The sequence below is a fragment of the Euleptes europaea genome, chromosome 19 (genome assembly GCF_029931775.1).
Source record: "Euleptes europaea isolate rEulEur1 chromosome 19, rEulEur1.hap1, whole genome shotgun sequence".
Taxonomy (NCBI): domain Eukaryota; kingdom Metazoa; phylum Chordata; class Lepidosauria; order Squamata; family Sphaerodactylidae; genus Euleptes; species Euleptes europaea.
Window position 1 is genome coordinate 25,417,199 of NC_079330.1, and position 21,041 is coordinate 25,438,239.

Consider the following 21,041-nt stretch of genomic DNA (forward strand, 5'->3'; position numbering starts at 1 on the left):
AGATAACCCAGCTGGCTTCATGCGGAGGAATGGGGAATCAAATCCAATTCTCCAAGTTAGAGTCCACCACTCTTAACTTGTAATGGCCTATGACTAAATGCAAATAAAACCATTCACAAACTAAACTCATTCACTCTTAACCACTACACCATGCTGGCTCTCTTTAAAAAAAAAAAGTTCTGGGCCAACATAATCCAAATTCTATAACCAAAATTCTGTAAATTAAATAAATTATTAGCTTCTTTTGCAGAGTTTAGCCTGCTTTTGTTGGTCACAGGAGAAGATAGGAGATTTGCAATGCATCACGGTATGCCTCACCAATGCACCCACACTCCAACTGACCTTGTATTAATTTATCACCTTTTGGGTCATAAAGACTAGAAATTTACTCTCAGCATGAAAGGATCTAAAAAAATCTGTGCCTATACAAAGCAATTCAAAAAGTATGGACTACACATCAAGTTGGGCATTATCTTAGGAACATATGAACATACGAAGCTACCTTATACTGAATCAGACCCTTGGCCCATCAAAGACAGTATTGTCTGCTCAGACTGGCAGCGGCTCTCCAGGGTCTCAGGCACAGGTCTTTCACATCACCTACTCGCCTTGTCCCTTTAATTGGCAATGCTAGGGATTGAACCTGGGATCTTCTGCATGCCAAGCAGATGCTCTACCACTGAGCCACAGCCCCTCCCCATCTTAGTAAGTCACAGTCACAAGTCTTTGACCCTGCTGGACTCAAGGCACACTGACGCATGAAATTAGAGAAGCCCCCCAACTTTGTTGAGCCTGTAGAAATTTGAGGAAAGTTGTAGGTACCACCACAGAATGGTTGCCATGGTGGGGGGGGGGGAAAGAGTAGGATTATCTCTTTGTTTTGGGGGAGAGAAGCTGTTTGATTTCAGTTTCCCAAGAAAGGAGAGGGTTTGGTCCTTGGCATGGCAATGGGGAGAAGTTGCCAAGCGCAGAGGCACAAGGAAGTCGCCAGCCAAGACAGGGTACAGGATGAGCTCAGCACTTCGCTAGTCAAAGCTGAAAGGAAGCCATATGAAGCCCCCCTTTTCTCTCCACGGCATTCAAGAATTTCTTCCCAAGGCTCAAATGGACATGTTGGCAGGAGCTGCACTGGGGACGGCCACATTTGAGGACGGAAATGGCTCATATTCACTTGATTACAAATGGCTTCGCCTGGTTCGGTTATCTCTCTTTTTCAGACAGGAAAAAAAGGGAGGGCTGCTAGCTTGAAAGTGTATGGTAACCCATCACACTCAACTTCCAGCTCCAAGGCAGCTTCCTGTTGGTGTTGCATAGATGAGGCTCTGTCAGCTGTGAGGGAGCAAGAGATCCCTGATGGCTGGTTTGGTGCAGCGCCATTCAGAGGGTACTTTTGAGATTCCGGTAGTGGGGCCAGCTGCGCATGCTTCTGTGTGCAATTAATGTCCATCACTCCCAAGGGAAAGGAACAGCATTTGTGGCACACCACACTAAGCAGACTACTTTGAAGAACATGAGGTGCCCTGCTGGATCAGAGCAGTGGTCCATCTCGACAAGTGTCCCATTTCACACAGTGTCCAAGGCCTTCCCTTAATGTTGCCTCCTACCACAGGTATTGAGAGTTCAGTGTGTGTGTTAAGTGCCGTCAAGTCGCTTCCGACTCATGGTGACCCTATGAATGAAAGTCCTCCAAAATGTCCTATCCTAGTGTCATCGGCATATCTCAAATTATTAATGTTCCTCCCTCCAATTTTCACTCCACCTTCATCTAACTCTAATCCAGCTTTCCTAATTATATGTTCTGCATATAGATTGAAGAGATAGGGAGATAAAATACATCCTTGTCTGACACCTTTGTCAATTGGAAACCATTCCGTTTTTCCATATTCTGTTCAAACTGTGGCCTGTTGTCCAGAGTGCAGGTTGCGCATCAAAACAATCATAAGTAGAGGCACACCCATTTCCTTTAAAACCAGCCATAGCTTTTCGTGATCCACACAGTCAAAAGCTTTGCTGTAATCTATGAAACACAAGCTGATTTTCTTCTGAAATTCTCTCGTATGCTCCAGTAACCAGTGTATATTTGCAATATGATCTCTAGTGCCTCTTCCTTTTCTGAAACCAGCTTGAACATTGAGAGGTTTACTGCCTCTGAATGTGGTGGTTTCCCATCAGTCACCATGGTTGGTACCCCACTGATTGACCTCTCCCCCGTGAATCTATAATGTATAATTCCCTTTGACACCGATCTATACTTGTGCCTTCACTACATCCATTGGCAGTGAATTCTACAATTTGCTAGCTGAACAAAGTACTTCCTTTTGTCTTACTTCATTGGATGCCCCCAAGTTCTAGTATTCTGGGAGAGGGAGAAAAAGTTCTCTCCATTCACTTTCTGTGTGTGTCTGTGTCTCTGTGTGTCACAGCTGACTCATAGTGACCCTGTAGGGTTTTCATGGCAAGAGATGTTCAGAGGTGGCTTGCCATTGCCTGCCTCCGTGTGGGCTGAGAGAGCTCTGAGAGAACTGTGACTAGCCCAAGGTCACCCAGCAGGCTTTATGTGAAAAAGTGGGGAATTGAACATGGTTCTCCAGATTAGAGTCCGCCGCTCTTAACCACTACACCACACTAGCTCTTACACTACGCTGTCTCTCTTTCACTTTCCACTTCCTCTACCCCACGTATAATTTTATAAACCTCTACCATGCCCCTCCTTAGTCATACCAGACTCTTCAGCCTTTCCTCATAGGAAAAGCATTCCAACCTCTTAATCAACTTGGTTGTCCTCTTCTGCACATTTTTCGAGCTCTGCAATATCTTTTTTTGAGATACTGTGTACAGTTCTGGTTGCCGTATTCCAAATGAGAAAACCATACGAGATAGCAATACACAATCACTGTGTAATAAAGAAGCACGTGTCAGTTCATTAACTTGCCAATTTAACAAGCTTTTTACTGTAAACTATACTATCCACAAAAATTATCAGTGTATAATCCAAATTAATTGTTGTGTATTCCAAAAATCCAGAGTAACAACTACAAAGTATCGTGTAGACTTAACAGTCTTATCCTGAATGATTTGACAGTGCGTAATTGTTGTGACTCTCTAAATTCAAAATAATACAGCTTAAAAATAATACATCATATACATATAACATCTGATACATCATATATATATAACAATTGTAGTTGTTACTCTGGATTTTTGGAATAATCAACAATTAATTGGGATGATACATTGATAATTTTTGTGGATAGTATAGCTTACAGTAAAAAGCCTGTTAAATTGGCAAGTTAATTAACTGACATGTGCTTCGTATGTTAGTATATTCCAAATGAGGCCACACTGTAGAGCTATACAGGGGCATTACATTATTGGCAATTTTATTTCTAGTCCCTCTCAGAATATTGCTAGAATTCAGCATTTCAAAGCAAACAAGTTGCACTTGCTAACTGTTGAATTCCCACTGGAGGTTCCAAACCTGCAGACCTGTTCAAGATAGCTTCTGTCAACAAGGAGCATGGCAGAGAAGATGGGAAGGCGTTATTTACTTCTGAAAAAATTCAGTCTAATTCAGCCAGCATGGTGTAGTGGTTAAGAGCGGTAGAATCTGATTTGGAGAACCGGGTTTGATTCCCCACTCCTCCATGTGAGCGGTGGAGGCTAATCTGGTGAACTGGATTTGTTTCCCCACTTCTACACACGAAGCCAGCTGGGTGACCTTGGGCTAGTCACGCTCTCTCAGCCCCACCTATTTCCCAGGGTGTCTGTTGTGGGGAGAGGAAGGGAAGGTGACTGTAAGCCGGTGTGATTCTTCCTTAAGTGGTAAAGAAAGTTGGCATATAAAAACCAACTCTTCTCCCTCTACTACTACTACTACTTGCGGAGCAGACACCTGAAGCTCCTGCCCCTTGCCAAGGTAACAAGACGATCCAAAAGTACCAACTGTGTAACTGCATCAGCTTTCAGGGACTGAAGGGTCAAGAACACGGACACAAAGACATCTGCCTTAGGAATCAACCCCAAACTACACAGAATGCCTGTAAGTTCAGTTCTGCTGATCCTTCAGCCACCCACCCAACATCTTTACAACTCCCAGGACTGCTAATTCACTAAACAGCTGTAGTCTCTTCCCAGAAATGCAATCTCCATTGCCAAATGCAAGAATGCCACCCAGAATTTTGCCCTCAAAGGCCTTATAGGTACACACTGAAAAGACAAGCAAACATGGTGGGGAGAAGAGGATGGGCAGAAAATTCAGGCTTGGGGAGAAAGGAGGTGCAGCCAGAAACAAGGCCAGCTGATGCCACCTCTATGCTTGTTCTGCGTGCTGCCACATGAACACACAGGAAGCTGCCTTATACTGAATCAGATCCTTGGCCCATCGAAGTCAGTATTGTCTACTCAGACTGGCAGCGGCTCTCCAGGGTCTCAGGCAGAGGTCTTTCACAACACCTATTTGCCTGGTCCCTTGAACTGGAGATGCCAGGGATTGAACCTGGGACCTTCTGCATGCCAAGCAGATGCTCTACCCCTGAGCCAGGCTCGCTTTGAGAGAGGTTCCTACAGATATACCTGGAGGAACAGAGCCAGGGGAAGGCAGGGTTTGGGGAGGGTTGGGACCTCCAGCAGGGTATAATGCCACAGAGTCCACCCTCCAAAGCAGCCATTTTCTCCAGGGGAACTGATTTCTGAGGTCTGGAGATCATTGGGAGCTCTCCAGGACCCACCTGGAGGTTGGTGACTCTAGGAGAATGGTTTATTGGGGGCCCATGGTCTCAAGTACCAAATTGGGCGAACACTGTCGAAGGATTCTAATGGCACCTCCGTGTGTGTGTGTGTGTGTGTGTGTGTGTGTGTGTGTGTGTAATTTGGGAAGCAAAACTGAACATGTCACTTATGTTAAACTTAAAATACTTTCCGAACAGGACAGAAAGTACGTATGCCAATGTTTGTTGGTTAAACTCTAGTAACTCAGCATGGGTGGGGGGGATCTAAGGATAGTCAAGAGTGGGATGCCCTGCTTCTAAACTAACAGACCTGGAAATGGACAGGACAGATCATCACTCAGCAAGGCAATTCTAATCCTAATCCATTCTCATCCGAGTTTTAAAAAAATACCTTCTTTCCACAATTACCTTAGCCTTACAATCCCAGTAAAGGAAACGGAGCATGACCTGCCCTGCAGACCCTTCCACCCTAACTCAAAGCTACACAAGCAAGACCAAAGGCGGGGGGCGGGGGGGGGGGCGGAACATGCTTGCTTGTGAACACACACACCCCGCGCCACGGCAAAGGACTCCTCCGATTATTGACATGATGATAGCAACTGCTGGAGAAAAACAGCAGTTTCTCTGAAGGGCTGTTACACAACTTTCCACTGCAACAGGCTGCCGCATTCTAGCAATACAACCATTTCACATGACAGTTAGGATTAGGGAAGAAGCCTAATTGCAGCAGTTAAACACACCAGGAACACTCAAGAGTGTTTTACGAAGGGTGGCAGGTTGCCTGCTACATTCAGGGCGAGCCGACGTTGGCAAAACTGCCATCCAGGGGCTCGGCAAAAACGTACACAGAAAGAGATCAGCAAAGTAACAGCAGATTGCTTGTTTTGGCATCAGCACAGAAGAGGCTGGCACACACCCCTCTGTTTACTGTTGCAGGCAGGCAGCAGTTTATCCAGCCCCTGCTGGGCCACTATGCAGGGCTGTAGGGAAGGGCTCGGGCTATGCCTGTTCCGTTCTGAAACCAACCACTCTTCCAAGCACCTAGAAGACCCACACGGCTGATCAGCTGCAGCAAGATTCTGACTTCAATAAAGGGCAGACTTTGAGGAGATTAATCACTGGCCCTTAATCATCGAAATTAATCACTTGGGAAATGGTGTCAGGATCCACTTCCTGCTGCAGATGTCAACTACACATCTGAGAAGCACTGCTAGATTTTTGTCAGTTGTCTGGGTCATTAAATTCAACAATTTAAAACCCCCCTGAAAGATTAGAGTTATGAATATAAAATGAATTATTTTCAGGTAAAATAAATATATTAAAGACTATATTCAGCATCTTCAAACAAAACCTATTATCGTTCATCAAGCACTTTTAAGCTGAAGTCTGCTTGTCTATGGAGTCATGGACAAAAATGCAACTTTTGAGGAAAATGCAAATGTGGCTTAATATGCTAAGTACTGCATTCTTTATTCTTTGTATTCACAACATATGAAGAGCCCTGCTAGACTAGTGGTCCATCTAGTCCACCTTCTTGTTTCATACAGAGGCCAACCAGTTACTCAAGGACAAACAAACAGAGCATAGAGGCCAAGCCTTTTGCATTATTAGAGAAGTTCCATGGAGCAGTAACCAAATTAGTAAGCATGCTTCTCCAGGAATGACTGGAATTAGAATATGGGATGCTTGATTTATGTCAGTGATTTTTAAACTGATAAATCATCATCTGATGATTTAAATAAATAAGCTATAAGGAAATTGCTAAAGGCAGAGGAGTGTTTATTAGGGTGGGGATTTGTTCTTCCTGTGCCAGAACAAAACTAAGCATGCTCCCCAGGGTGTGTGTGTGTATGTATCTTCACACACTGGCAGTAACATACTACCTAAGGGTTTCCCAATGTGTGCATTAACGTTCCTTGGATTCCCTAATCATTCCTATTAGAAGGGTTTGACAAATCCATGGTGCCTTGAAATTTCACTGTGGCATATTGTATTTTCAACCATTATATTTTTTTGGTAGTGTGTCTTCAGCAATCCTCAGTTGGCATACAAAGCCTAGTTGTCATTTCACATCAAAAAATGCTTTGTTGCATGACTTAAGAATGCATATGCCTGTTCTTGTTATTGCTCGCTCATATGTAAACTTAACTTTGTACCATTCACAGGTGGTAGATATATTCATTTCTTAACCAGCTGCTTTCTCTACTGGCTTTCAATATTCAACTATGTGCGTATTAAGTGCTGTCAAGTAACTTCCAACTCATGGCGACCCTATGAATCAATGCCCTCCAAAATGTCCTATCATTGCCTTGCTCAGGTTTTGCAAACTGAGGGCAGTGGCTGCCTTTATTGTATTATTGGATTGATTCTATAAATTTATCCTCAATTTAGACATTTTAGCTTATAGGGACAGTTCAGGCTTGATTTGATCTAGAACCCACTGACTTATAGAGGATGGTGCCGAGTTGTTTTCTGTTGCGCCAGAAGATCGGACCAGAACCAATGGGTTGAAATTAAATCAAAAGAGTTTCCGTCTAGACATTAGGACGAATTTTCTAACAGTTAGAGCAGTTCCTCAATGGAACAGGCTTCCTCGGGAGGTGGTAAACTCTCCTTCCATGGAGGTAGCAGATGCTAGATGGCCATCTGTCAGCAATGCTGATTCTATGACAGGCAGATTGTGAGAGGGAGGGCATCTTGGCCATCTTCTGGGCATGGAGTAGGGGGCACTGAGGGTGTGGGGGGGTAGTTGTGAATTTCCTGCATTGTGCAGGGGGTTGGACTAGATGACCCTGGTGGTCCCTTCCAACTCTGTGATTCTATGACATGTCTTTTTGGCGGTTGACGCTATCCGTAAAACTCTCCTCCAACACCGCATTTCAAAGGAATCTACTTTCTTCCTGTCAGCTTTCTTCATTGTCCAACTTTCACACCCATACATAGTAATAGGGAATACTAACTAAATGGGGCCTTTTAAAGCAATAACCAAATTACTGGGGAGAAATTAGGCTCTGCTCAGAGGCTAGGCTTTTGTTGTGACGACAACCAGGATTACGCCTATATTTATTTACATATTACAACCCTTTTGTCATCACGTGAATATTACACAAAACTGTGAACAGATTAGGTTTTGTGGTAGCAACAATTAAATAACGTGGTCATTAAAGCGCAAAATGCTTATGGATGAAAAATTAGCCTAAACTTCTGGGCTGGCTCCTGCAGCCAAAGAAAATTTGTCCAAGGGAATCTGTGGGAAACAGAGCAAAAGGGAGGAAGGGTGTATGTGCGTATAAAATGGATGTTCTAGATCTGAATTTCTGTCTGGAGCAAATCCCTCAATTCACGCTACGGTGATGGGGCTGAGGCCTGGCTGCAAGCTATAGCCTCCAAGACGGAAGCCACGGGTTCATCAGAAATCAATTAGCCCTGTGCTCATCAGACCTGGGCCTCCCAGCCCTGTGGAATGCCATCTGCTTGGGAAACCATGAAGGACCAGAAGCCTTCCAAGTTCTCAGCTACATTCTCTAAGCAGATCAGAAAGCACACTAATGTCCCGAGAGAGACAGCGTGGTGTAGTGGTTAAGAGCAGTGGTTTGGAGCAGTAGACTCTAATCTGGAGAACCAGATTTGATTCCCCACTCCTCCACATGAGCAGCGGAGGTTAATCTGGTGAACCAGGTTGGTTTCCCCACTCCTCCACATGAAGCCAGCTAGGTGACCTTGGGATAGTCACAGCTCTCTTAGAGCTCTCTCAGCCCCACCTACCTCACAGGGTGTCTGTTGTAGGCAGAGGAAGGGAAGGTGATTGTAAGCCGGTTTGATTCTCCCTTAAGTGGTAGAGAAAGTCGGCATATAAAAACAAACTCCTCTTCTTCACTACTGTTTTCTTTCCCTACTTTTTCTAGGGAAGGCCTACAGCACCACTTGTGATCAAACAATCTGAACAGAGCTATCTAAAGCTGCCTGCTAGGGACTTGATGAACTCCACCCCACCTGAGATTACAGAAATGAAGGTGTAGGGGGGTTGATCAAGCACCTGTGGTCACAAACTGCCCAGGTCTTTGCCCTAGTCAACATGAGATGGATACCTACAGAATTTGGGAGGTGAAGGGAAAGCAGGAAAAGAGAGGGAGCTTTACAAAACTATACATGGGATGGAGAAAGTGGACACAGAGAACTCTCTCCCATAACACTAGAACTAATGGTCTCCCAAAAGATGGTCAATGCACAGACAAAAGAAAGTACTTCTTCACTCAACCAGTGATCCAGTTATGGAATCACTGCCAGTAGTTGTCATGATGGCCACAAACATGGATGCTTTAAAAGGGAATTAGGCAGATTTTTGGAGGAAAGGCCCATCAGTGGTTGCTAGCCATAACGACTAAAGGGAACCATTTTCAGAGGCAGGAAACCTCTCAATACCTGTGATACGAGGTAACATGAGGGCAAGGCCTTCACCTCTGTGCCCTGTTGGCTGGCCCTCCAGGGTAACTGCCTGGTCACTGGCTGAAGCAGGAAGCTGAACTGGATGGTCTCATCTAGCAGGGCACCTCTTATGTGCTTAAAACACCCCCCCCCCCCAAGAAATACACTTGCTTGCAAAAGTTACCATGAGATAAAAGCCTACCCAAAAATGATATAAATTAGATTTTGATTTTTAGACCTGATAAAAGAGTCAAAGGCACACCTCTTCTTGTATACAGCAGCTGCCAAAGAATTTCATGAGGGCATTCCTAGGGCATGATTCTTCCGTTGTTTTTTTTTAAGGATCGCTTGAAATACTGTCAATCCCTATAAGAAAGTGCGAGGCAAATGCACTCCTCATGGCAGGGGCTTTGTAATCACTTGTTTTGATGATGTGTTTTCATAATTTTAAGCAATGACTATTATTTCATCAATGTATTTATTGTTGTTACCAGCCTTGGGCCCTAACTGTATCAGGTTAACATCAGGGACATACAAACTCCTTTAAATACATTTTTACCAAGCCTAGCTGAGGCAAAAACATACAGCCTGTTGCTTGGTTTTGCCTCCTTAAATTAAATCAACACACACACACTATTGTGTGACTTCTGAGATGATGTAATCTGCCTTTAGCCGCTGCAAGAAAGGCAGGCTATAAATCTGTAATATGGGGAAAATTGTTCTGGCCTTCTGTACTGATTTACAATGTAGGTGTACCGTTTGGAACGCTTAAAGAGTATGTAAATGCAGTACATGAGTAGTAGTAGAAGAAGAAGAGTTAGTTTTTATATGCTGACTTTCTTTACCACTTAAGGAAGAATCAAACCAGCTTACAATCCCCTTCCCTTCCCCATCTCACAACAGACACCTTGTGAGGTAGGTGGGGCTGAGAAAGTAACTAGTTCAAGGTCACCCAGCTGGCTTCATGTGTAGGAGTGGGGAAACAAATCCAGTCTGCCAGATTAGCCTCCGCAACTCATGTGGAGGAGTGGGGAATCAAACCCAGTTCTCCAGGGAGAGTAGTTGGGTCCTCAGACACCTTTGAAGGAAAATTAAAAGGGGTGTGTGTCCACCACCATTAATAGAACCTCAGTGCAGAGGCAGGAGTTTGGCATGCAGAAAAAAATCCAGATCCAATCCATGGCATCCCCCATTTAAAAAGACCACAGACAACCGGGCAGTGAAAAGCCATATGGAAGAGACCACAGAGAGCTACCGCCCATCCGCCCTGGTACTATTTGGCTAGATGGGCCAGTGATCTGATCCAGTATAAGGCAGCGTTATTTGTCCATAATCAGGTTACCTTCAAACGTAAAAGTAGAGATAATGGAAGTTAAAATCTATATGAGCCCAAAGCCAGACATCCTGTTTACTATCAGAAAACTCTGCACATTTGCAAGGGAGCATTAGAGGATCAGCCCGGTAACTGCATGTTCTCTTTTCCAGCAAAGCCACATCTGACAGGCCAGCTCATTAGCAGACCGAATGCAAGGCTTGAGGGTGTGGTGTTAGCATAGCACTACCATTTTCCCAGCATCACCTTCTGGCTACTGCGGTTAGCTTTAGCTACAAATAAGGGTGGCAAGAGGAAGAACCTCTTCTGTTTTTAAGAACCTGGATCATCCTTCTGCAGTGAAGGCAGCCCTGCTCCTGCGCTTGTAATTTCTTTTTATGAGACAAGCTTGCGGCTTCCGCTTGCAAAGCAGTCTTTGCCTTTGGTAAATCCTTCCACCCCAAGCTCAGCAGCAGGGCTGTGATTGCTTGTTAGGGGTGTCAGCACCCTGCACATACTCAGAGGCACCCTGCCTTATTACTGGGATTTTACGGTGAATCCGGGCACTGAAAAATTCAGAGTTGAGTTCAGTCTGGCCCCAACCAGAACACGTTTTAAAGGGGCCACTTGTCAGGGATACCAACCTCCAGGTGGGACCTGGGGATCCCCCAAAATTACAGCTCACCTCCAGTCTACAGAGATCAGTTCCCCTGGAGAAAATGGATGTTTTGAAGGGTGGACTCTATAGCATCGTACCACAGTTAAGTCTATGTCTTCCCAGGCTCCATCCCAAAATCTCCAGGAGTTTCCCAAACTGGATCTGGCGGCCCTACCCTCTCAGCACCCACCAGCAGGCCAGGGGGGACCTGGCAACCCTACTTGATGTAGGTCATAAATCATACCCCCACCCGACATACATACACTCGCTTTCTGATTCCCCAAAGGGACCAAAAAGATGCCACGGGAGAGGGGGTGGTGGTGGGATAATTCGAAGGCAATCCCTGAAGGTTCAGCCAACAGTTTTCAGGTTCAATATTACCCCCAGGGGCTCTCGGGGACTCCCGGAGTGGGGGCCCCCAAGAGAGAACCATCTAGCCCAGTGATTCTCAACCTTTATTGCTCCATTCCCCCCTTTCACCACTGTCCCCCTTCCCAAGATAGTCTAACAGTTATTAAAAACAAGCTACAATTTTACAGATGGTACATAACCTACAGGACATCACACTTTGCTGAACAGTCGTCCCAATTCCCCCCCTGTGCTGAATAGTGGTCCCAATTCCCCCCCAGGGAATTCCCCCCCCCGTGCTGAATAGTGGTCCCAACCCCTCCCTGTGCTGAATAGTGGTCCCAATTCCCCCCCACAGGGAATTCTCCCTCTGTGCTGAATAGTGGTCCCAATCCCCCCCTGTGCTGAATAGTGGTCCCAATCCCCCCCTGTGCTGAATAGTGGTCCCAATTCCCCCCCCCTGCTGAATAGTGGTCCCAATCCCCCCGTGCTGAACAGTGGTCCCAATCCCCCCCCTGTGCTGAATAGTGGTCCCAATCCCCCCCGTGCTGAATAGTGGTCCCAATCCCCCCCGTGCTGAACAGTGGTCCCAACCCCTCCCTGTGCTGAATAGTGGTCCCAATTCCCCCCCCACAGGGAATTCCCCCTCTGTGCTGAATAGAGGCCCCAATCCCCCCTAGGGAATCCCCCCGTGCTGAACAGTGGTCCCAATTCCCCCCCTTGTGCTGAACAGTGGTTCCAATCCCCCCGTGCTGAATAGAGGCCCCAATCCCCCCCTAGGGAATTCCCCCCCCGTGCTGAACAGTGGTCCCAATCCCCTCCGTGCTGAATAGAGGCCCCAATCCCCCCCTAGGGAATCCCCCCCGTGCTGAACAGTGGTCCCAATTCCCCTCTAGGGAATCCCCCCCCCTGCTGAATAGTGGTCCCAACCCCCCCCCCGTGCTGAACAGTGGTCCCAATTCCCCTCTAGGGAATCCCCCCCCCGTGCTGAATAGCGGTCCCAACCCCCCCCGTGCTGAACAGTGGTCCCAATTCCCCCCCCCCGTGCTGAATAGCAGTCCCTAACATCCCCCCGGGGGGGAATCCCCCCTTGCTGAGACCGCATGGTCTAGCCCCATTTTTGCCCGCGATTGCCCAAGCGCCGCCCCTCCCTTCCTGAGGGAAGCCCCGCAGGAGGGGCCCACAGCCCAGCGGGGGGGGCGGCCTGCTGGCCCTTGGGGTGTCCGGGTGGGGGGTGTCGGGACGAGAGACTGGCCTGCCGCCCCCCACCCCCGCCCGCCCGCTTGCTTACCTACCTGACACGACCAGCGCCTCATTGGGCCCCACCGTGTGACAGTTGCCCATGGCGAAGCCCCCTCCCCCCCCCCTGGCGCCGCTTGGCTGGGCCGGGCCGGGCTCTGGGTCCGCACGGCGCTTCGGGCGCGGCGGCGGCTCCTCCTCGCGGCCCCGCCCCGGGCCCCGCCCACCGGGAGCGCGTCGGAGGGAGGAGGGGGCGAGGGGGCGGAGGGGGGGGGAAAGGTCGCCTCCGCTGGCGCCATCTTGGAGGGGGGCAGGGCGAGGGGAGGGGGCCGAGGAAGAGGGGCGCTCCGAGGAGGGAGGGAGGGAGGGAGGGAGGGGGCGGCGGCGGCGGGTTATATTATTATGTGTAATAGAACAGATGTCATGTATCACATTCGGGTTGCCAACCTCCAGCTCCTAGCTGGAGATCCCCTGTTCGTTTGAGACACGTCCCCCCCCCTCCCTTGAGTACGTCAAAGGGTACATTAAATGTAAATTTGTGTATTGCAAGCCCCTGGCCCACGCACAATGATAGGTGAGGCTCTAACATTATCTATCTATCTATCTATCTATCTATCTATCGATATACATCAATAAATAATTATGTGTATTATAAATAATAGATGTAATATATGATATATTCTCAAATCTATCGATATACATCAATAAATAATGATGTGTATTATAGATCATATATGCAATATATGATATATTCTCAAATCTATCGATGTACATCTATAAATAATGATGTGTATTATAGATCATATATGCAATATATGGTATATTCTATCTATCGATATACATCAATAAATAATGATGTGTATTATAGATCATATATGCAATATATGGTATATTTTCAAATCTATCTATCGATGTACATCTATAAATAATGATGTGTATTATAGATCATATATGCAATATATGGTATATTCTCAAATCTATCTATCGATGTACATCTACAAATAATGATGTGTATTATAGATCATATATGCAATATATGATATATATGATATATTCTCAAATCTATCGATATACATCTATAAATAATGATGTCTATTATAAATCATATATGCAATATATGGTATATTCTCAAATCTATCGATATACATCTATAAATAATGATGTGTATTATAAATCATATATGCAATATATGATATATTCTCAAATCTATCGATGTACATCTATAAATAATGATGTGTATTATAGATCATATATGTAATATATGATATAACATTAGGGTTGCCAACCTCCAGGTACTAGCTGGAGATGTCCTGTTCGTTTGAGACACGTTTCCTCCCTCCCTTTAATACATAAAAGGGTACAATAAATGTAAATTTATTTATTGCACCCCCATGACCTACCTACAATATGTGAGGCTCTAACATATCTATATATGGATATACATCTATAAATAATGATGTGTATTATATATAATATAACATACATAATATATAACAGATATAACATTAGGTTAGGGTTGCCAACCTCCAGGTACTCAGCAAACTAGAAACAGCACTTCACTAGAAACAGAAACAGCACGATAGTGTGTAGACAAAAACATGTGTTGTTAATTATTGCCTTAAAAGTAACGCCAAAAAGAGGACTATGCCTTGTTACAAACCAATAACAACATTATAGGTAAGTCCATGAAAGGGGGTGCCAGCCTCCCTTTCTTCCACATATATGCTTCTTGAGAGTAGTAATTCAGTAGTACAGTTGTTCTCAACAGAAGCCTGGTGATCTTTCTGTTTCGGCGAAGCATAGTCCTCTTTTCGGCGTTAACTTTTAAGGCAATAATTAACAACACATGTTTTTGCCTACACACTGTCAGTGGTGGATATGTTATTAAATACCCCTACTATATAATCATTGTGTCTAGCTTCGTGAAGTGCTGTTTCTAGTTTGCTGAGCATCCCACAGCACGCTAACCTTTGTTTACCAAACCTCCAGGTACTAGCAGGAGATCTCCCGCGATTATAACTGATCTCCAGCCGATAGAGATCAGTTCACCTGGAGAAAATGGCAGCTCTGGCAATTGGAGTATGGGATAGAAGTCCCTGCCCCTCCCCAAACCCCACCCTCCTCAGGCTCCATCCCAAAAATCTCCAGGTATTTCCCAACCCGGAGCTCGCAACCCTAAGCTTACAAGGCAACTGAGAAGCAGACTAGCAGAGGTGTTTTCCCATTGCCTTCCTCTGTAGAGCGTTCCTTGGTAGTCTCTAGGGTTGACAACCCCCAGGTGGTAGCTGGACATCTCCCGCTATTGCATCTGATCTCCAGCTGATAGAGATCCATTCACCTAGAGAAAATGGCTGCTTTGGAAAGTGGATTCAATGAAGTCCCCCCTCCTCAAACCCCTCCCTCCTCAGGTTCCACCTCCAAAAGCTCCAGGTATTTCCCAACCTGGAACTCGCAACCCTAGTGGCCTGCCTTCCACGTACTACCCCGCTTAACTTCTGAGATCTGGCTATACCATGCCTCATTCCCTCCCACACATAATATACATAATTATATATAAGAGCTTCATGCTCCACACAGGTACCTGTGGGGGGCAGGTGCATACATAAGCAGAAATTGCAGTTTTATTTTGCCTCCCCCCCTTCCAAAACAGAACACCTTTCCACTCCTGAAAGGCAGTCTATTAAAAAAACTAATGAACAGGTAAAGTGGGGGTGCCTAGAGAGTACCTTTACCCCAACTTCCATGGTTAGGGTTGCCAGGTCCTTCTTTGCCACCGGCTGGAGGTTTTTTGGGTGGAGCCTGAGGAGGGGGGTGGGTTTGGGGAGGGAAGGGACTTAAATGCCATAGAGTCCAATTGCCATAACAGCCATTGTCTCCAGGTGAACTGATCTCTATCGGCTGGAGATCGGTTCTCCAGCTAGTATCTGGCAATTGGCAACCCTATCCATGGTGCAGTTGCTCTGTGGGGAGGGAAGGGAAGGGCTGCAGTTTGGTTTGGGTTGCCAACCTTCAGGAAATCTCCTGGGATTACAACTGATCTCCAGACTACAGAGATCTGTTCCCCTGGGGGTGGGGAAAATGGTTGCTGTGAAGAGTGGGTTATATGCCATTATAAACAACCCTTCCTTGTTCCACCCCCAAATCTCTAGAAATTTTCCAATTTGGTGTTGGCAATCCTAAAGCTGATCTCCATACAGCAGTTCCTCTGGAGAAAATGGCAGTTTCAGAGGGCAGACTCTACGGTATTCTTTAGAGTCTAGGAGAAACATGTACTGCCCCCAAATCTCCAGGAATTTTCAAAGCCAGAGTTGGTAAGGCTAACTTTGTTGGGCCAAAAAGAGCTGACCTCTTTCCCCATGCTCAGCCTCTGCAAAGCTGTACAGTCATATTGGTCCATGCAAAGTTTAAAAACAATGAAATCCATTTATCACCTTTTGTTAAAGGTAAAGGTCCCCTGTGCAAGCACCGGGTCATTCCTGACCCACGGGGTGACGTCACATCCCGACGTTTAGTAGGCAGACTTTGTTTACGGGGTGGTTTGCCAGTGCCTTCCCCAGTCATCTTCCCTTTACCCCCAGCAAGCTGGGTACTTATTTGACTGACCTCGGAAGGATGGAAGGCTGAGTCAACCTTGAACCGGCTACCTGAAACCGACTTCCGTTGGGATTGAACTCAGGTCGTGAGCAGAGCTTGGACTGCAGTACTGCAGTTTACCACTCTGTGCCACGGGGCTCACCACCTTTTGTTAGGACCAATCAAATCAACGCAAAACACAGTGCAAGCTTTCGAGCTCACCACAACTCAGGCTGGGAAGCAGATCTATCATGCCACAATGTTAGGACATCCTCTGTCAGATGTACGCAGGCCAACAGTCTAACTTTATTGCTGGTGTTAGGTTACAGCACATTCTCTGGGAAGCAGTATTCATTCCATGACGTCTGCTCTTTTTTTCATTCAGTGAAATTCAGAAAGCAGGCAAAGTTCACCCCAAATCATCTCAAATGCCAGACGAGACGCACAGTTCCCTTGCAGGCTGAGAGCAACAGGAAGCACCTTGTAAACTCTATCTCTGCAAAATCTGAGACAAATTTAAGGCGATGCACAATGTAAGAGAGTAAATTAAAACCAAATTGGGTGGTGTTACTTTGTGTTCAGAACAGATTCCCCACCACCACCACCCCGATTCATTCATTCTGTTGATGATTTCCTCTCGGGTTGAAATTAGGAATTGCAGTAGAAAAGGTTGCACAGCCTTATTGGTCCACCCAAAATCCAAAACCAAGAACAAAATCTGTGTGGTACCTTTTGTTGTGTGTAAAGTGCCGTCAAGTCGCAGCCGACGTATGGCGACCCCTTTTGGGATGTTCATGGCAAGAGATTAACAGAGGTGGTTTGCCAGTGCCTTCCTCTGTATAGCAATCCTGGACTTCCTTGGTGGTCTCCCATCCAAATACTAACCAGGGCTGACCTTGCTTAGCTTCTGAGATCTGACGAAATCAGGCTAGCCTGGGCCATCCAGGTCAGGGCGGTACCTTTTGTTAGGACCAGACAAATTGACACAAAGCATTGTACAAGCGTTCAAAAGGTGCCCTGAGCCAAACAAGAATCCACCAGGGCCCGTGAGAGTGGGTGAGCTGCAGATTGCGCTTCAAATCACATGAAGCACACTGTTGAGGAATCTGGATTGTAGAAGACATTCATGAAAATAAATAGCTCAGGAGGACATTTTTATATGAAGAATACAGGTGTCCTACTAACAACTGCAATTTTTACCCAATTTTTATTGCATAGTTTATTGTTTCCCCACTCCTACACACGAAGCCAGCTGGGTGACCTTGGGCTAGTCATACTCTCTTGGCCCCACCTACCTCACAGGGTGTCTGTTGTGGGGAGGGGAAGGGAAGGTGATTGTAAGCTGGTTTGGGTCTCCCTTAAGTGGTAGAGAAAGTCAGCATATAAAAACCAACTCTTCTTCTTCTTCTACAGGCTAGCCCAATCTCATCAGAGCTCGGAAGCTAAGCAGGATCGGCTCTGGTTAGTATTTGGAAGGGGACACCACCAAGGAATATTACGCAGAGGCAGGCAATGGCAAAACCACCTCTGAATGTCTCTTTCCTTGAAAACCCTACGAGGTTGCCATAAGTTGACTGCGACTTGATGGCACTTTACATACCTACATTCAGTATCATGATTGATTGCATTGTAATCCAATGTTGTTGTACTGGTTGTTCTGTATATTATATTGTTTTATTACACTGTTTTCCCGATTGTGTTTTGTTCTCCCCCCCCTCTTTTTTTACTGTCAAGTCACAGCTGACGTACGGCAACCCCATCGGGTTTTCAAGGCAAGAGACATTCAGCGGTGGTTTGCCATTGCCTGCCTCCGCGTCACGCCCCTGGTATACCTTGGAGGTCACCCATCCAAATACTAGCCAGGGTCAACCTAGCTTAGCTTCTGAGATCTGATGAGATCAGGCTCGCCTGGGGATTACACTGTCATTTTTGCATTGTTCTCTAATTTTGTAATCCAGTTCTAACGAGTGCCTGTTTAGTGTCTTTATTACACTGCCGTAACAATGTAATCCGCCTTTAATTTCAGTGATAAAGACGGAGTATACATTAAGTAAATAAATACATTTTGTAGATGGAGAAATACCGAGGCCGAGAGTTTCTACGCCAAAGGACAAAGATATATCGAATTATTTTTAATCCTCATCCAACCTCTTTTTGGCTCAGGATGGTTAGTTGCACTAACTAAGCCAAACACATAGTATAGCTGGTTCCTCAGTGCTTGAGCAGAGTTCCTTGTGTTAACAAGAAGTTGAAGGAGTCCTTAACCCCTACCCAACTTACTGTGGACCCAGTTTCCATTAAAGCCCGAAATCTCAGCAGGTCAGAGGTCCTCAGGAGGTCCTCAGTGGTAGCGTCTTACTAGGAAGTGACCAGGCTACATTCCAGGAAACCCTTTGTCTAAGGGAGTTTCCCAGCAAGGAAAGACACTATTTCCCCCTTCCTACCGTAACAAATTACACAATAATACATCATAGTAACATGACATACCCTGACCTTGCTATCTTTGAGTTGTCCTTTTTGCATGAGAACATAGGACCACACACAAGTTCACTGCACACAGGCATATGCCAGCATTAGAAAGTTGTACCGGTGTACCAATACTCTCATGCCAATTTGAGGCCAATGTTAGCAGCATGCCTATGCCCAGAGAACGCCGGCACAAAAGGTAGAATGAAGTGGAGTTGTGGGTGTAGCAAGGGAGGAAAAGAGCTAAGCCAGGATGCTAAGCTTGCTCAGAGGATGATCCTGCCTCCTGCACAGTATACCTGCCAAAGAAGTTATATGGTTTTAAACACTCCCATTGGGAGTTGACATCAAGAGCCCCAGGTGACCCCTCCCTGCCCTTTCCCCAGCACAAGGGAGCATAAGCTTCAGACTAACCCTGCAACCAATCACACCATACCTCTAGGAATACATATGGCAATAAAGCTACATCACAGGGCTACCATTTCTAGACAACTAGTAGGGCTGCCAACCTTCAGGTTGTGGTTGGAGACCTCCCACTATTACAACGGATCTCCAGGTGATAGAAATCAGTTCCCCTGGAGAAAAGGGCCGCTTTGGCAATTGGACTTTATGGTATTGAAGTCCCTCCCCTCTCCAAACCCCGCCCTCCTCAGACTCCACCCCCAAAATCTCGAGGTATTTCCCAACCTGGAACTGGCAACCCTAACAACTAGGAGCACACAAACAGGGACTTTGGTGATGGCAAATTAAGGGCTGCCAGAGAGCAAAAACAAAGATAAATGACAGATGAGCAGTCTTCAGAAACCCTTACAGATAGGGTTGCCAGCTTTGGGTTGGGAAATACCTGGAGATTTTTGGGGTGGAGCCTGAGGAGGGCGGGGTTTGGGGAGGGACTTCAATGCTATAGAGTCCAATTACCAAAGCGGCCATTTTCTCCAGGCGAACCGATCTCTATCGGCTGGGCTTTTGAATTGTACATTGTGGGTGCGTTGTGTATGCTCAGTCGGCTGACATCGCGAAGTCCCTTCACTCACTGGCCATTGCCGTGTCTTGGACGGTGTCTTCCATGCGGCGTAGAGCCAGTGTGGTGTAGTGGTTAAGAGCGGTGTCTCTGTTGTGGGAAGGGGAAGGGAAGGTGATTGTAAGCCGGTTTGATTCTTCTCCAAACCCCACCCTTCCCAGGTTCCACCCTTAAAATCTCCAGGAATTTCCCAACCCTAGTTCACAGCTTCTCATCTCTTGGACAGCCAACGCAGCAGCCCCTTCTGCAAATTGCTGGTCAGACCCTCATCCAGACACAGGAGCGGAACACACACACACAATTCTCAGGAAAAATGAAGGTTCAAAAGACCTGAGTGTGTCTGAAAGCAGAGTGAAACGGAGGGAACAGACACACCATCCCACCGGAGTAGTTTTTATTACAAAACGTTGTCATTGCTTTTATTGCCTTATAACCTGATAAAGGAGGGAAAGTAGAAGCGAGACCCTGGAGGGACCAGCATGTGGGAACCGCCAGGGCTTCAGATCCGACTCCCAAAGGGCCTGAGAATCGTGATTCTGTTGGTCCAAAGCCATTTGCTCTTTAGCAACAGCCCATTCCTTACCTTTCAGCCCATTCCTTACCTTTCAGCGGCCGGGGACGGCGTGGCCGAGGCGCCTCTAAACCCGTTTCCTGGCTGCCGAAAGGCTTTAAAAAGCCTTCCGCTGGCTTTTAAAATTTTAAATGGGGCATTTTGCCCCACTGAGAACAGCGAAGCTGCGCCTGCAAAAAGGCAGTCTCAGTAACGCCCTGGGATCACCCCCGGGATGCGGTGCTGGGCTTTGCGCCGGTGGGACACCAGCAAAAGGCCCAGCTGGCATCCCTGGGTGGCACTGCCATGGCAGCACTGGGAGACTGGCGTCGGGCCTCCCCACCAGCATTGGGGCCACTCTGCGCAGTGTAAGTAGCAGGGGGTCAGTACTCTGCGCGGCGTAAGGACAGGGAGTCCCAATGCTGGCACAGCCTTTTTGGTCTCCTAAAGACTTTTGTCCTAGGACAGTGGTGGCGAACCTATGGCACAGGTGCCAAAGGTGGCACTCAGAGCCCTCTCTGTGGGCACGCACGCCGTCGCCCCAGCACAGAGTTTGCCTGAGTTCGTTCCCCCGGCTGAGAAGGCTGGGGACCGGTGGTGCCTTCCCGGCTCTTCCGGAAGTGAAGACAACGACGAGCCTTCTGCCGAAGACTGGAAGAGGTGGAGCCGGGACAGGGCTGGACCGGGAGTGGGACGCCTGGGCAGCCGTCTGTGGCAGGCTG

The 21,041-nt window shown here is 46.7% G+C and overlaps 1 protein-coding gene across 2 annotated transcripts in view; it reads right to left on the reverse strand.

Annotated features, from left to right (window-relative positions):
• Positions 1 to 12,829, reverse strand: part of FLOT2 (flotillin 2) — a 31,207-nt gene extending 18,378 nt beyond the window's left edge. For both annotated transcript variants that reach the window (XM_056865341.1, XM_056865342.1), the window contains exon 1: positions 12,766 to 12,829. In XM_056865341.1, the coding sequence (XP_056721319.1) occupies positions 12,766 to 12,814 (49 nt within the window). In that variant the 5' untranslated portion in view covers positions 12,815 to 12,829. The remainder of the gene's footprint in view (positions 1 to 12,765) is intronic.
• Between the last annotated feature and the right edge of the window lie 8,212 nt (positions 12,830 to 21,041).